The sequence below is a fragment of the Salvelinus alpinus genome, chromosome 7 (genome assembly GCF_045679555.1).
Source record: "Salvelinus alpinus chromosome 7, SLU_Salpinus.1, whole genome shotgun sequence".
NCBI lineage: Eukaryota > Metazoa > Chordata > Actinopteri > Salmoniformes > Salmonidae > Salvelinus > Salvelinus alpinus.
In genome coordinates, this window is record NC_092092.1 from 78,696,259 (window position 1) to 78,710,482 (window position 14,224).

General features: G+C 47.0%; 1 protein-coding gene across 2 annotated transcripts in view; it reads left to right on the forward strand.

Annotated features, from left to right (window-relative positions):
• Positions 1-14,224, forward strand: part of gabrb2a (gamma-aminobutyric acid type A receptor subunit beta2a) — a 141,898-nt gene that overhangs the window by 103,342 nt on the left and 24,332 nt on the right. For both annotated transcript variants that reach the window (XM_071411785.1, XM_071411784.1), the window contains exon 5: positions 12,073-12,155. In XM_071411785.1, the coding sequence (XP_071267886.1) occupies positions 12,073-12,155 (83 nt within the window). The remainder of the gene's footprint in view (positions 1-12,072; positions 12,156-14,224) is intronic.

Consider the following 14,224-nt stretch of genomic DNA (forward strand, 5'->3'; position numbering starts at 1 on the left):
ATTTCCACTGAGCATAGTGTGATGATTGGTGTGGAGTGTTGGATGACTGACTGACTGAATTACACCCTGTCATGTATGTAGTGCACTACTTTTGACCAGAGCCCTGGGTTGGCTGGCTGGGTGAGTGGGTAGGTAGGTAGGTGTGTGGGTAGGCTGGCTGACTAGGTGGGCGGCTGACTGGGTGGACGGGTGGTTGGCTGCCTGGCTGGCTGGCTGGGTGGATGGGTGGCTGAAGAGCTGGGTGGCTGAAGGGCTGGGTGGCTGGGTGGCTAAAGGGCTGAAGGGCTGGGTGGCTGAAGGGCTGGGTGGCTGAGTCCCTCCCTCCCTGCCTCTCTCCCTCCCTCCCTGCATGTCTGCCTCCCTCCCTCCCTGCCTCTCTCTCTCTCTCCCTCCCTGCCTCCCCCCTCCCTGCCTCTCTCCCTCCCTTCCTGCCTTCCCCCCTCCCTGCCTCTCTCCCTCCCTCCCTGCATGTCTGCCTCCCTCCCTCCCTGCCTCTCTCTCTCTCTCCCTCCCTGCCTCCCCCCTCCCTGCCTCTCTCCCTCCCTTCCTGCCTTCCCCCCTCCCTCCCTCCCTCCCTGCCTTCCCCCCTCCCTGCCTCTCTCCCTCCCTCCCTGCATGTCTGCCTCCCTCCCTCCCTCCCTGCCTCTCTCCCTCCCTCCCTGCATGTCTGCCTCGCTCCCTCCCTGCCTCTCTCCCTCCCTGCCTCTCTCCCTCCCTCCCTGCCTTCCCCCCTCCCTGCCTTCCCCCCTCCCTGCCTCTCTCCCTCCCTCCCTGCCTTCCCCCTTCCCTGCCTTCCCCCCTCCCTGCCTCTCTCCCTCCCTTCCTGCATGTCTGCCTCCCTCCCTGCCTTCCCCCCTCCCTGCCTTCCCCCCTCCCTGCCTCTCCCCCTCCCTTCCTACATGTCTGCCTCCCTCCCTCCCTGCCTTCCCCCCTCCCTGCCTTCCCCCCTCCCTGCCTCTTTCCCTCCCTTCCTGCTAACTGGCTTGTTACATGAGAGAGATGTGTCTATGTCTCTGAATTGTGTTTTTAGGGGACTGGAGTGCCTGGGTATTTTTTTAATGTGAAAGGATTTCAAATTAACTTGTGTTGTTTATTTACTAAACACATGTCCACTCTTCAAGATTAGTTTGTATTTCTGGTTGAAGGGAAAACAATCCATAGTGTGATGTTGTTGTGATCATTTTTTGCAGACAGAGGGATATCTTGAAAATACGTCATATTTTGGTTACAATCAGTTATTTTTGGTCATTAAAAATATGTTTAAAAAAAAATGTCATTTTGCAACCAGTATTCAACCTGAACATAACGTCACAAACAACATCAGAATGTCTTTTTGCCTGTTGGGGAAAAGTCAAGGATTCTGCAAATCATTGATCTCTACTCAACCATTGTTCTTTTGGCAATGATTACCGGCCAAGAGATCTACAACGTATTGCATTTGATATCAATCACTATGTTGTTCTTCCACAAAGACTATGAGAGTAGTGTTGTCTATCTATTACTGGACACAGTCACCAGCTGTGTGTCCCACTATACAGTACTGAGGAGAGTCTTAGAGAGGAGAGTCCTGGACACACACACACACACACACACACACACACACACACACACACACACACACACACACACACACACACACACACACACACACACACACACACACACACACACACACACACACACACACACACACACACACACACACACACACACACTCGACCTCCCTGCTGTTCTAACCAGCCGTCTCTACAGCATATCTACAGGTACACACACACACACACACACACACACACACACACACACACACACACACACACACACACACACACACACACACACACACACACACACACACACACACACACACACACACACACACACACACACACACACACCCTGATGGCTTGGTTTGGGCTGGGTTGCTGCCAGTCCGTCTCTGCTGCTCTGGCCAATTTGTCCTTTTTGGCAAGACAGCAATGTAACTACGAGCTACAGTACAGTACAGTACAGTTCAGTAGAGTAAAGTACAGTAGAGTAAAGTACAGTAGACTAGTAGATTAGAGTCCAGTAGAGTAGCGTAGAGCACCGTAGAGTACAGTAGAGGACAGTAGAGTAGAGTAGAGTACCGTAGAGTACAGTAGAGGACAGTAGAGTAGAGTACCGTAAAGTAGAGTGCAGTAGAGTAGTGTACAGTAGAGTAGTGTACAGTAGAGTACAGTAGAGTGGAGTACAGTAGAGTAGAGTAGAGTACAGTAGATTAGAGTCCAGTAGAGTACAGTAGAGTAGAGTACAATAGAGCAGTGTACAGTAGAGTAGAGTACAGTAGATTACAGTAGAGTAGAGTTCAGTAGCGGAGTAGAGTTCAGTAGCGGAGTAGAGTTCCGTAGAGTCCAGTAGAGTCCAGTAGAGTACAGTAGAGTCCAGTACAGTACAGTACAGTAGAGTCCAGTAGAGTAGAGTAGAGTAGAGTACAGTACATTACAGTAGAGCGGAGTAGAGTCCAGTAGAGTAGAGTAGAGTAGAGTACAGTACATTACAGTAGAGCGGAGTAGAGTTCAGTAGAGTCCAGTAGAGTCCAGTAGAGTAGAGTAGGGTACATTAGAGTACAGTCCAGTACAGTCACGGCCAAAAGTTTTGAGAATGACACAAATATTAATTTTCACAAAGTCTGCTACCTCAGTTTGTTTGATGGCAATTTGCATATACTCCAGAATGTTATGAAGATTGATCAGATGAATTGCAATGAATTGCAAAGTCCCTCTTTGCCATGCAAATGAACTGAATCCCCAAAAACATTTCCACTGCATTTCAGCCCTGCCACAAAAGGACCAGCTGACATCATGTCAGTGATTCTCTCGTTAACACAGGTGTGAGTGTTGACGAGGACAAGGCTGGAGATCACTCTGTCATGCTGATTGAGTTCGAATAACAGACTGGAAGCTTCAAAAGGAGGGTGGTGCTTGGTATCATTGTTCTTCCTCTGTCAATCATGGTTACCTGCAAGGAAACACGTGCCGTCCTCATTGCTTTGCACAAAAAGGGCTTCACATGCAAGAATATTGCTGCCAGTAAGATTGCACCTAAATCAACCATTTATCGGATCATCAAGAACTTCAAGGAGAGCGGTTCAATTGTTGTGAAGAAGGCTTCAGGGCGCCCAAGAAAGTCCAGCAAGCGCCAGGACCGTCTCCTAAAGTTGATTCAGCAGCGGGATCGGGGCACCACCAGTACAGAGCTTGCTCAGGAATGGCAGCAGGCAGGTGTGAGTGCATCTGCACGCACAGTGAGGCGAAGACTTTTGGAGGATGGCCTGGTGTCAAGAAGGGCAGCAAAGAAGCCACTTCCCTCCAGGAAAAACATCAGGGACAGACTGATATTCTGCAAAAGGTACAGGGATTGGACTGCTGAGGACTGGGGTAAAGTCCTTTTCTCTGATGAATCCCCTTTCTGATTTTTTGGGGCATCCGGAAAAAAGCTTGTCCGGAGAAGACAAGGTGAGTGCTACCATCAGTCCTGTGTCATGCCAACAGTAAAGCATCCTGAGACCATTCATGTGTTGTGTTGCTTCTCAGCCAAGGGAGTGGGCTCACTCACAATTTTGCCTAAGAATACAGCCATGAATAAAGAATGGTACCAACACATCCTTCGAGAGCAACTTCTCCCAACCATCCAGGAACAGTTTGGTGACGAACAATGCCTTTCCCAGCATGATGGAGCACCTTGCCATAAGGCAAAAGTGATAACTAAGTGGCTCTGGGAACAAAACTTTGATATTTTGGGTCCATGGCCAGGAAACTCACCAGACCTTAATCCCATTGAGAACTTGTGGTCAATCCTCAAGAGGCGGGTGGACAAACAAAACCCCACAAATTCTGACAAACTCCAAGCATTGATTATGCAAGAATGGGCTGCCATCAGTCAGGATGTGGCCCAGAAGTTAATTGACAGTATGCCAGGGTGGATTTTAGAGGTCTTGAAAAAGAAGGGTCAACACTGCAAATATTGACTCTTTGCATCAACTTCATGTAATTGTCAATAAAAGCCTTTGACAATTATGAAACGCTTGTAATTATACTTCAGTATTCCATGGTAACATCTGACAAAAATATCTAAAGACACTGAAGCAGCAAACTTTGTGAAAATTAATATATGTGTCATTCTCAAAACATTTGGCCACGACTGTAGAGTACAGTAGAGTACAGTAGAGTACAGTAGAGTCCAGTAGAGTCCAGTACAGTACAGCAGTGTAGAGTCCAGTAGAGTCCAGTAGAGTCCAGTAGAGTACAGTAGAGTCCAGTAGAGTCCAGTAGAGTGCAGTACAGTCAAGTAGAGTCCAGTAGAGTCCAGTAGAGTCCAGTAGAGTACAGTAGAGTCCAGTAGAGTAGAGTCCCGTAGAGTACAGTAGAGTCCAGTACAGTACAGCAGTGTAGAGTCCAGTAGAGTCCAGTAGAGTCCAGTAGAGTACAGTAGAGTCCAGTAGAGTCCAGTAGAGTGCAGTACAGTCCAGTAGAGTCCAGTAGAGTCCAGTAGAGTCCAGTAGAGTACAGTACAGTACAGTACAGTACAGTACAGTATAGTAGAGTACAGTACAGTACAGTACAGCCCAGTAGAGTACAACAGTGTAGAGTCCAGTAGAGCCCAGTAGCGTATAGTAGAGTACAGTAAAGTATAGTAGAGTCCAGTAGAGTACAGTAGAGTACAGTAAATCCCAGTAGATTACAGTAGAGTCCAGTAGAGTAGAGTCCAGTAGAGTCCAGTAGAGTATAGTAGAGTCCAGTAGAGTATAGTAGAGTCCAGTAGAGTCCAGTAGAGTACAGTATAGTACAGTAAAGCCCAGTAGAGTACAGTAGAGCCCAGTATAGTACAGTAGAGCCAAGTAGAGTACAGTAGAGTCCAGTAGAGCCCAGTAGAGTCCAGTAGAGTCCAGTAGAGTCCAGTAGAGTCCAGCGGTGTAGAGTAGAGTCCAGTAGAGTCCAGTAGAGCCCAGTAGAGCCCAGTAGAGTTCAGTAGAGTCCAGTAGAGTCCAGCGGTGTAGAGTCCAGTAGAGTACAGTAGAGTACAGTAGAGTCCAGTAGAGTACAGTAGAGTCCAGTAGAGTACAGTAGAGTAGAGTACAGTAGAGTCCAGCGGTGTAGAGTCCAGTAGAGTCCAGTAGAGTACAGTAGAGTAGAGTAGAGTACAGTAGAGTCCAGTAGAACCCAGTAGAGTCCAGTAGAGTCCAGTAGAGTACGGTAGAGTCCAGTAGAGTCCAGTAGAGTCCAGTAGAGTACAGTAGAGTCCAGTAGAGTACAGTAGAGTCCAGTAGAGTCCAGTAGAGTACAGTAGAGTCCAGCGGTGTAGAGTCCAGTAGAGTCCAGTAGAGTACAGTAGAGTAGAGTAGAGTACAGTAGAGTCCAGTAGAGCCCAGTAGAGTCCAGTAGAGTCCAGTAGAGTACGGTAGAGTCCAGTAGAGTCCAGTAGAGTCCAGTAGAGTACAGTAGAGTCCAGTAGAGTACAGTAGAGTCCAGTAGAGTACAGTAGAGTCCAGCGGTGTAGAGTCCAGTAGAGTCCAGTAGAGTACAGTAGAGTACAGTACAGTCGAGTAGAGTACAGTAGAGTCCAGTAGAGTACAGTAGAGTCCAGTAGAGTACAGTAGAGTCCAGTACAGTACAGCAGTGTAGAGTCCAGTAGAGTCCAGTAGAGTACAGTAGAGTCCAGTAGAGTAGAGTCCCGTAGAGTACAGTAGAGTCCAGTAGAGTGCAGTACAGTCCAGTAGAGTACAGTAGAGTACAGTAGAGTACAGTATAGTAGAGTACAGTAGAGTACAGTACAGCCCAGTAGAGTACAACAGTGTAGAGTCCAGTAGAGCCCAGTAGCGTATAGTAGAGTACAGTAAAGTATAGTAGAGTCCAGTAGAGTCCAGTAGAGTACAGTAGAGTACAGTAAATCCCAGTAGATTACAGTAGAGTCCAGTAGAGTACAGTCCAGTAGAGTCCAGTAGAGTCCAGTAGAGTATAGTAGAGTCCAGTAGAGTATAGTAGAGTCCAGTAGAGTCCAGTAGAGTCCAGTAGAGTACAGTATAGCCCAGTAGAGTACAGTAGAGTCCAGTAGAGCCCAGTAGAGTGCAGTACAGTCCAGTAGAGTCCAGTAGAGTCCAGTAGAGTCCAGTAGAGTACAGTACAGTACAGTACAGTACAGTACAGTACAGTACAGTACAACGTATAGTAGAGTACAGTACAGTACAGTACAGCCCAGTAGAGTACAACAGTGTAGAGTCCAGTAGAGCCCAGTAGCGTATAGTAGAGTACAGTAAAGTATAGTAGAGTCCAGTAGAGTACAGTAGAGTACAGTAAATCCCAGTAGATTACAGTAGAGTCCAGTAGAGTAGAGTCCAGTAGAGTCCAGTAGAGTATAGTAGAGTCCAGTAGAGTATAGTAGAGTCCAGTAGAGTCCAGTAGAGTTCAGTATAGTACAGTAAAGCCCAGTAGAGTACAGTAGAGCCCAGTATAGTACAGTAGAGCCAAGTAGAGTACAGTAGAGTCCAGTAGAGCCCAGTAGAGTCCAGTAGAGTCCAGTAGAGTCCAGTAGAGTCCAGCGGTGTAGAGTAGAGTCCAGTAGAGTCCAGTAGAGCCCAGTAGAGCCCAGTAGAGTTCAGTAGAGTCCAGTAGAGTCCAGCGGTGTAGAGTCCAGTAGAGTACAGTAGAGTACAGTAGAGTCCAGTAGAGTACAGTAGAGTCCAGTAGAGTACAGTAGAGTAGAGTACAGTAGAGTCCAGCGGTGTAGAGTCCAGTAGAGTCCAGTAGAGTACAGTAGAGTCCAGTAGAGTCCAGTACAGTACAGCAGTGTAGAGTCCAGTAGAGTCCAGTAGAGTCCAGTAGAGTACAGTAGAGTCCAGTAGAGTCCAGTAGAGTGCAGTACAGTCCAGTAGAGTCCAGTAGAGTCCAGTAGAGTCCAGTAGAGTACAGTAGAGTCCAGTAGAGTAGAGTCCCGTAGAGTACAGTAGAGTCCAGTACAGTACAGCAGTGTAGAGTCCAGTAGAGTCCAGTAGAGTCCAGTAGAGTACAGTAGAGTCCAGTAGAGTCCAGTAGAGTGCAGTACAGTCCAGTAGAGTCCAGTAGAGTCCAGTAGAGTCCAGTAGAGTACAGTACAGTACAGTACAGTACAGTACAGTACAGTACAGTACAGTATAGTAGAGTACAGTACAGTACAGTACAGCCCAGTAGAGTACAACAGTGTAGAGTCCAGTAGAGCCCAGTAGCGTATAGTAGAGTACAGTAAAGTATAGTAGAGTCCAGTAGAGTACAGTAGAGTACAGTAAATCCCAGTAGATTACAGTAGAGTCCAGTAGAGTAGAGTCCAGTAGAGTCCAGTAGAGTATAGTAGAGTCCAGTAGAGTATAGTAGAGTCCAGTAGAGTCCAGTAGAGTACAGTATAGTACAGTAAAGCCCAGTAGAGTACAGTAGAGCCCAGTATAGTACAGTAGAGCCAAGTAGAGTACAGTAGAGTCCAGTAGAGCCCAGTAGAGTCCAGTAGAGTCCAGTAGAGTCCAGTAGAGTCCAGCGGTGTAGAGTAGAGTCCAGTAGAGTCCAGTAGAGCCCAGTAGAGCCCAGTAGAGTTCAGTAGAGTCCAGTAGAGTCCAGCGGTGTAGAGTCCAGTAGAGTACAGTAGAGTACAGTAGAGTCCAGTAGAGTACAGTAGAGTCCAGTAGAGTACAGTAGAGTAGAGTACAGTAGAGTCCAGCGGTGTAGAGTCCAGTAGAGTCCAGTAGAGTACAGTAGAGTAGAGTAGAGTACAGTAGAGTCCAGTAGAACCCAGTAGAGTCCAGTAGAGTCCAGTAGAGTACGGTAGAGTCCAGTAGAGTCCAGTAGAGTACAGTAGATTAGAGTAGAGTACAGTAGAGTCCAGTAGAACCCAGTAGAGTCCAGTAGAGTCCAGTAGAGTACGGTAGAGTCCAGTAGAGTCCAGTAGAGTCCAGTAGAGTACAGTAGAGTCCAGTAGAGTACAGTAGAGTCCAGTAGAGTCCAGTAGAGTACAGTAGAGTCCAGCGGTGTAGAGTCCAGTAGAGTCCAGTAGAGTACAGTAGAGTACAGTAGAGTCCAGTAGAGTACAGTAGAGTCCAGTAGAGTCCAGTAGAGTACAGTAGAGTCCAGCGGTGTAGAGTCCAGTAGAGTCCAGTAGAGTACAGTAGAGTAGAGTACAGTCGAGTAGAGTACAGTAGAGTCCAGTAGAGTACAGTAGAGTCCAGTAGAGTACAGTAGAGTCCAGTACAGTACAGCAGTGTAGAGTCCAGTAGAGTCCAGTAGAGTACAGTAGAGTCCAGTAGAGTACAGTAGAGTCCAGTAGAGTCCAGTAGAGTACAGTAGAGTCCAGCGGTGTAGAGTCCAGTAGAGTCCAGTAGAGTACAGTAGAGTACAGTACAGTCGAGTAGAGTACAGTAGAGTCCAGTAGAGTACAGTAGAGTCCAGTAGAGTACAGTAGAGTCCAGTACAGTACAGCAGTGTAGAGTCCAGTAGAGTCCAGTAGAGTACAGTAGAGTCCAGTAGAGTAGAGTCCCGTAGAGTACAGTAGAGTCCAGTAGAGTGCAGTACAGTCCAGTAGAGTACAGTAGAGTACAGTAGAGTACAGTATAGTAGAGTACAGTAGAGTACAGTACAGCCCAGTAGAGTACAACAGTGTAGAGTCCAGTAGAGCCCAGTAGCGTATAGTAGAGTACAGTAAAGTATAGTAGAGTCCAGTAGAGTCCAGTAGAGTACAGTAGAGTACAGTAAATCCCAGTAGATTACAGTAGAGTCCAGTAGAGTACAGTCCAGTAGAGTCCAGTAGAGTCCAGTAGAGTATAGTAGAGTCCAGTAGAGTATAGTAGAGTCCAGTAGAGTCCAGTAGAGTCCAGTAGAGTACAGTATAGCCCAGTAGAGTACAGTAGAGTCCAGTAGAGCCCAGTAGAGTGCAGTCCAGTCCAGTAGAGTCCAGTAGAGTCCAGTAGAGTACAGTACAGTACAGTACAGTACAGTACAGTACAGTACAGTATAGTAGAGTACAGTACAGTACAGTACAGCCCAGTAGAGTACAACAGTGTAGAGTCCAGTAGAGCCCAGTAGCGTATAGTAGAGTACAGTAAAGTATAGTAGAGTCCAGTAGAGTACAGTAGAGTACAGTAAATCCCAGTAGATTACAGTAGAGTCCAGTAGAGTAGAGTCCAGTAGAGTCCAGTAGAGTATAGTAGAGTCCAGTAGAGTATAGTAGAGTCCAGTAGAGTCCAGTAGAGTACAGTATAGTACAGTAGAGCCAAGTAGAGTACAGTAGAGTCCAGTAGAGCCCAGTAGAGTCCAGTAGAGTCCAGTAGAGTCCAGTAGAGTCCAGCGGTGTAGAGTAGAGTCCAGTAGAGTCCAGTAGAGCCCAGTAGAGCCCAGTAGAGTTCAGTAGAGTCCAGTATAGTCCAGCGGTGTAGAGTCCAGTAGAGTACAGTAGAGTACAGTAGAGTCCAGTAGAGTACAGTAGAGTCCAGTAGAGCCCAGTAGAGTCCAGTAGAGTCCAGTAGAGTACGGTAGAGTCCAGTAGAGTCCAGTAGAGTACAGTAGAGTAGAGTACAGTAGAGTCCAGCGGTGTAGAGTCCAGTAGAGTCCAGTAGAGTACAGTAGAGTAGAGTAGAGTACAGTAGAGTCCAGTAGAACCCAGTAGAGTCCAGTAGAGTCCAGTAGAGTACGGTAGAGTCCAGTAGAGTCCAGTAGAGTCCAGTAGAGTACAGTAGAGTCCAGTAGAGTACAGTAGAGTCCAGTAGAGTCCAGTAGAGTACAGTAGAGTCCAGCGGTGTAGAGTCCAGTAGAGTCCAGTAGAGTACAGTAGAGTAGAGTAGAGTACAGTAGAGTCCAGTAGAGCCCAGTAGAGTCCAGTAGAGTCCAGTAGAGTACGGTAGAGTCCAGTAGAGTCCAGTAGAGTCCAGTAGAGTACAGTAGAGTCCAGTAGAGTACAGTAGAGTCCAGTAGAGTCCAGTAGAGTACAGTAGAGTCCAGCGGTGTAGAGTCCAGTAGAGTCCAGTAGAGTACAGTAGAGTACAGTACAGTCGAGTAGAGTACAGTAGAGTCCAGTAGAGTACAGTAGAGTCCAGTAGAGTACAGTAGAGTCCAGTACAGTACAGCAGTGTAGAGTCCAGTAGAGTCCAGTAGAGTACAGTAGAGTCCAGTAGAGTAGAGTCCCGTAGAGTACAGTAGAGTCCAGTAGAGTGCAGTACAGTCCAGTAGAGTCCAGTAGAGTCCAGTAGAGTATAGTAGAGTCCAGTAGAGTACAGTACAGTAGAGTAGAGTACAGTAGAGTACAGTAGAGTACAGTATAGTAGAGTACAGTAGAGTACAGTACAGCCCAGTAGAGTACAACAGTGTAGAGTCCAGTAGAGCCCAGTAGCGTATAGTAGAGTACAGTAAAGTATAGTAGAGTCCAGTAGAGTCCAGTAGAGTACAGTAGAGTACAGTAAATCCCAGTAGATTACAGTAGAGTCCAGTAGAGTACAGTCCAGTAGAGTTCAGTAGAGTCCAGTAGAGTATAGTAGAGTCCAGTAGAGTATAGTAGAGTCCAGTAGAGTCCAGTAGAGTCCAGTAGAGTACAGTATAGCCCAGTAGAGTACAGTAGAGTCCAGTAGAGCCCAGTAGAGTCCAGTAGAGTCCAGTAGAGTCCAGCGGTGTAGAGTCCAGTAGAGTCCAGCGGTGTAGAGTCCAGTAGAGTACAGTAGAGTACAGTAGAGTCCAGTAGAGTACAGTAGAGTCCAGTAGAGTACAGTAGAGTAGAGTACAGTAGAGTCCAGCGGTGTAGAGTCCAGTAGAGTCCAGTAGAGTACAGTAGAGTAGAGTACAGTAGAGTCCAGTAGAGTCCAGTAGAGTACAGTCCAGTAGAGTACAGTAGAGTCCAGTAGAGTACGGTAGAGTCCAGTAGAGTCCAGTAGAGTAGAGTACAGTCCAGTAGAGTACAGTAGAGTCCAGTAGAGTACGGTAGAGTACAGTAGAGTCCATTAGAGTACAGTAGAGTCCAGTAGAGTCCAGTAGAGTACAGTAGAGTCCAGCGGTGTAGAGTCCAGTAGAGTCCAGTAGAGTACAGTAGAGTAGAGTAGAGTACAGTAGAGTCCAGTAGAGTCCAGTAGAGTCCAGTAGAGTCCAGTAGAGTCCAGTAGAGTACAGTAGAGTCGAGTAGAGCCCAGTAGAGTACAGTAGAGTACAGTACAGTAGAGTCCAGTAGAGTCCAGTAGAGTGATGGAACAGGTTACTGAAGACTGGCACGTAATGCAGGCCTTATTAATAACAGATAAGGTTATAGTCTGAACACGGTCTTAGAGTCCAAGCTCAGTGTTTCCCAATACGGGGGAACCGACTGATGGCGTACAATTAATTTCTTATGTTGTTGATAAAGACTGGATCCTGGCTAGAAACATTGTTGGTATGTTTAAAACATGATATGGATTATACTGTTGGTGGTCAAGGTCACAGAACAAGAGAGTTTGGGTCTAGCTTGGCTTCTGTTTAGCTGGGTTTGGGTTCTTCTGTTTAGCTGGGTTTGGGTTCTTCTGTTTAGCTGAGTTTGGGTTCTTCTGTTTAGCTGGGTTTGGGTTCTTCTGTTTAGCTGAGTTTGGGTTCTTCTGTTTAGCTGAGTTTGGGTTCTTCTGTTTAGCTGGGTTTGGGTTCTGCTTAACACCCCTTGGAAAGAGTAGTGGTGTTAACTCCGGTGTCCTGACTAAATACCCAATCTGGCCCTCATACCATCATGGCCACCTAATCATCCCCAGCTTCCAATTGGCTCATTCATCCCCCCTCCTCTCTCCTGTAACTATTCCCCAGGTCGTTGCTGTAAATGAGAATGTGTTCTCAGTCAACTGAACAGAAATACAAATCAATTAAAAAGCTGATATGGTGTCATCCCTGAGGTCTAACGTTATATTCCTGTGTGTGTGTGTGTGTGTGTGTGTGTGTGTGTGTGTGTGTGTGTGTGTGTGTGTGTGTGTGTGTGTGTGTGTGTGTGTGTGTGTGTGTGTGTGTGTGTGTGTGTGTGTGTGCGTGCGTGCGTGCGTGCGTGCGTGCGTGCGTGCGTGCGTGTGTGTGTGTGCGTGTGTAGGATCACAACCACAGCAGCCTGTATGATGGATCTGAGGCGGTATCCTCTGGATGAACAGAACTGCACACTGGAGATCGAGAGCTGTGAGTACCACCGTCGCCCCCGGCAACAGAACACACACTCCCCTCCCGTGAAAACGTCACACCCGGACCATTCTATATAGAACTCTGCTATTATAGAAATAGAATTAGTACTTTTTTGAGCATTAGCCAACTCTTCTGTCAGTCGTTATCAAACATGTACGGTGAGCCAGGAACTAAACGTGGGACATACTCAAATATACAGTATCATGTGTACATAATGCAGCATTGGTTGTGCTGTGAAGAGAGAGAGAGAGAAGATAGGAGATGGAGAGAGCGATGAGAGAGAGAGAAGGGAGAGGAGGAGAGGGGGGGAGAGAGAGAGAGAGAGAGAGAAGGGAGAGGGAGAGAAGGAGAGAGGAGAGGGGGGAGAGAGAGAGAGCGAGAGAGATGAGAGAAAGAGAAAGAGAGTGATGAGGGCGATAGAAAGATGAGAGCAGATGGGAGATGAGACAGAGAAGATGAGAAAGAGAGATGAGATATAGAAGATGAGAAAGAGAAGATGAGAGAAATAAGAGAAAAGGGAGAGGGAGAGAAGGAGAGAGGGGAGAGAGCGAGAGAGATGAAAGAGAAAGAGAGTGATCAGGGAGATAGAGAGAGTGAATAAAGAGGGGAGAGAGAGACAGAGAGAGAAGGGAGAGAAGAGAGAGAAGAGAGATATGAGTCAGAGGAGATGAGACAGAAGATGAGAGAGAGATGAGACAGAGGAGGGAGAGAGAGAGTATGAGAGAGGAGATGAGACAGAAGATGAGAGAGAGGAGATGAGACAGAAGATGAGACAGAAGATAAGAGAAAGATGAGACAGAGGAGGGAGAGAGAAGATGAGAGAGATGAGATAGAGAAGAGAGAGATGAGACAGAGAAGAGAGATATGAGTCAGAGGAGATGAGACAGAAGATGAGAGAGAGATGAGAGAGAGATGAGGGAGAGAGAAGATGAGAGAGAGAGGAGATGAGACAGAAGATGAGACAGAAGATAAGAGAAAGATGAGACAGAGGAGGGAGAGAGAAGATGAGACAGAGAAGAGAGAGATGAGACAGAGAAGAGAGAGATGAGACAAACAAGATGAGAGAGAGATGATAAGATGAGAAAGAGAAATAAAGAAAGGGAGCGAGAGAGAGAGAAGTACGAGGTCCTCTCCCCGTGATTTATCAGTTTCCATGGAGACGTGGATTATGGGGCTGGGATGTGGAGCTGGGTTCGTCTTCCTGTGTTTGATCACACACACACACTCTAACACACACATGCAAATGCACATGCACACACACACACACACACACACACACACACACACACACACACACACACACACACACACACACACACACACACACACACACACACACACACACACACACACACACACACACACACACACACACACACACACACACACACACACACACACACACACACACACACACACAGGGCTAGAGTGTAGTTTTGATCCGAATGCAGTAGCAGCCCAGTATATGCTGTTCTAGCTCTGGTTTTAGAGTGTGCGGCTCTCTTTTATTTTCTAGCTCTGGTTTTAACATGTGAATCACTCCGTGCCAGAGAACGCTATTTTATTCACACTAATGAGCCACAGAGAACTCTCACTTCTCTTGATAAACTAGATGCATTTTTTAACAGACATAACTCTTAGAACTACAGATCCCAAACATAACTCTTAGAACTACAGATCCCAGATATAAGTCTCCGAACTACAGATCCCAGACATAACTCTCAGAACTACAGATCCCAGACATAACTCTCAGAACCACAGATCCCAGACATAACTCTCAGAACTACAGATCCCAGACATAACTCTTAGAACTACAGATCCCAGACATAACTCTCAGAACTACAGATCCCATACACACCTCTTAGAACTACAGATCCCAGACATAACTCTCAGAACTACAGATCTCATGGTAGATGGCTGTACTGTCTGGGTGATCATAGATCCCATGGTACAGATCTCTCTCTCTCTCTCTCTCTCTCTCTCTCTCTCTCTCTCTCTCTCTCTCTCTCTCTCTCTCTCTCTCTCTCTCTCTCTCTCTCTCTCTCTCTCTCTCTCTCCTTCCTCTC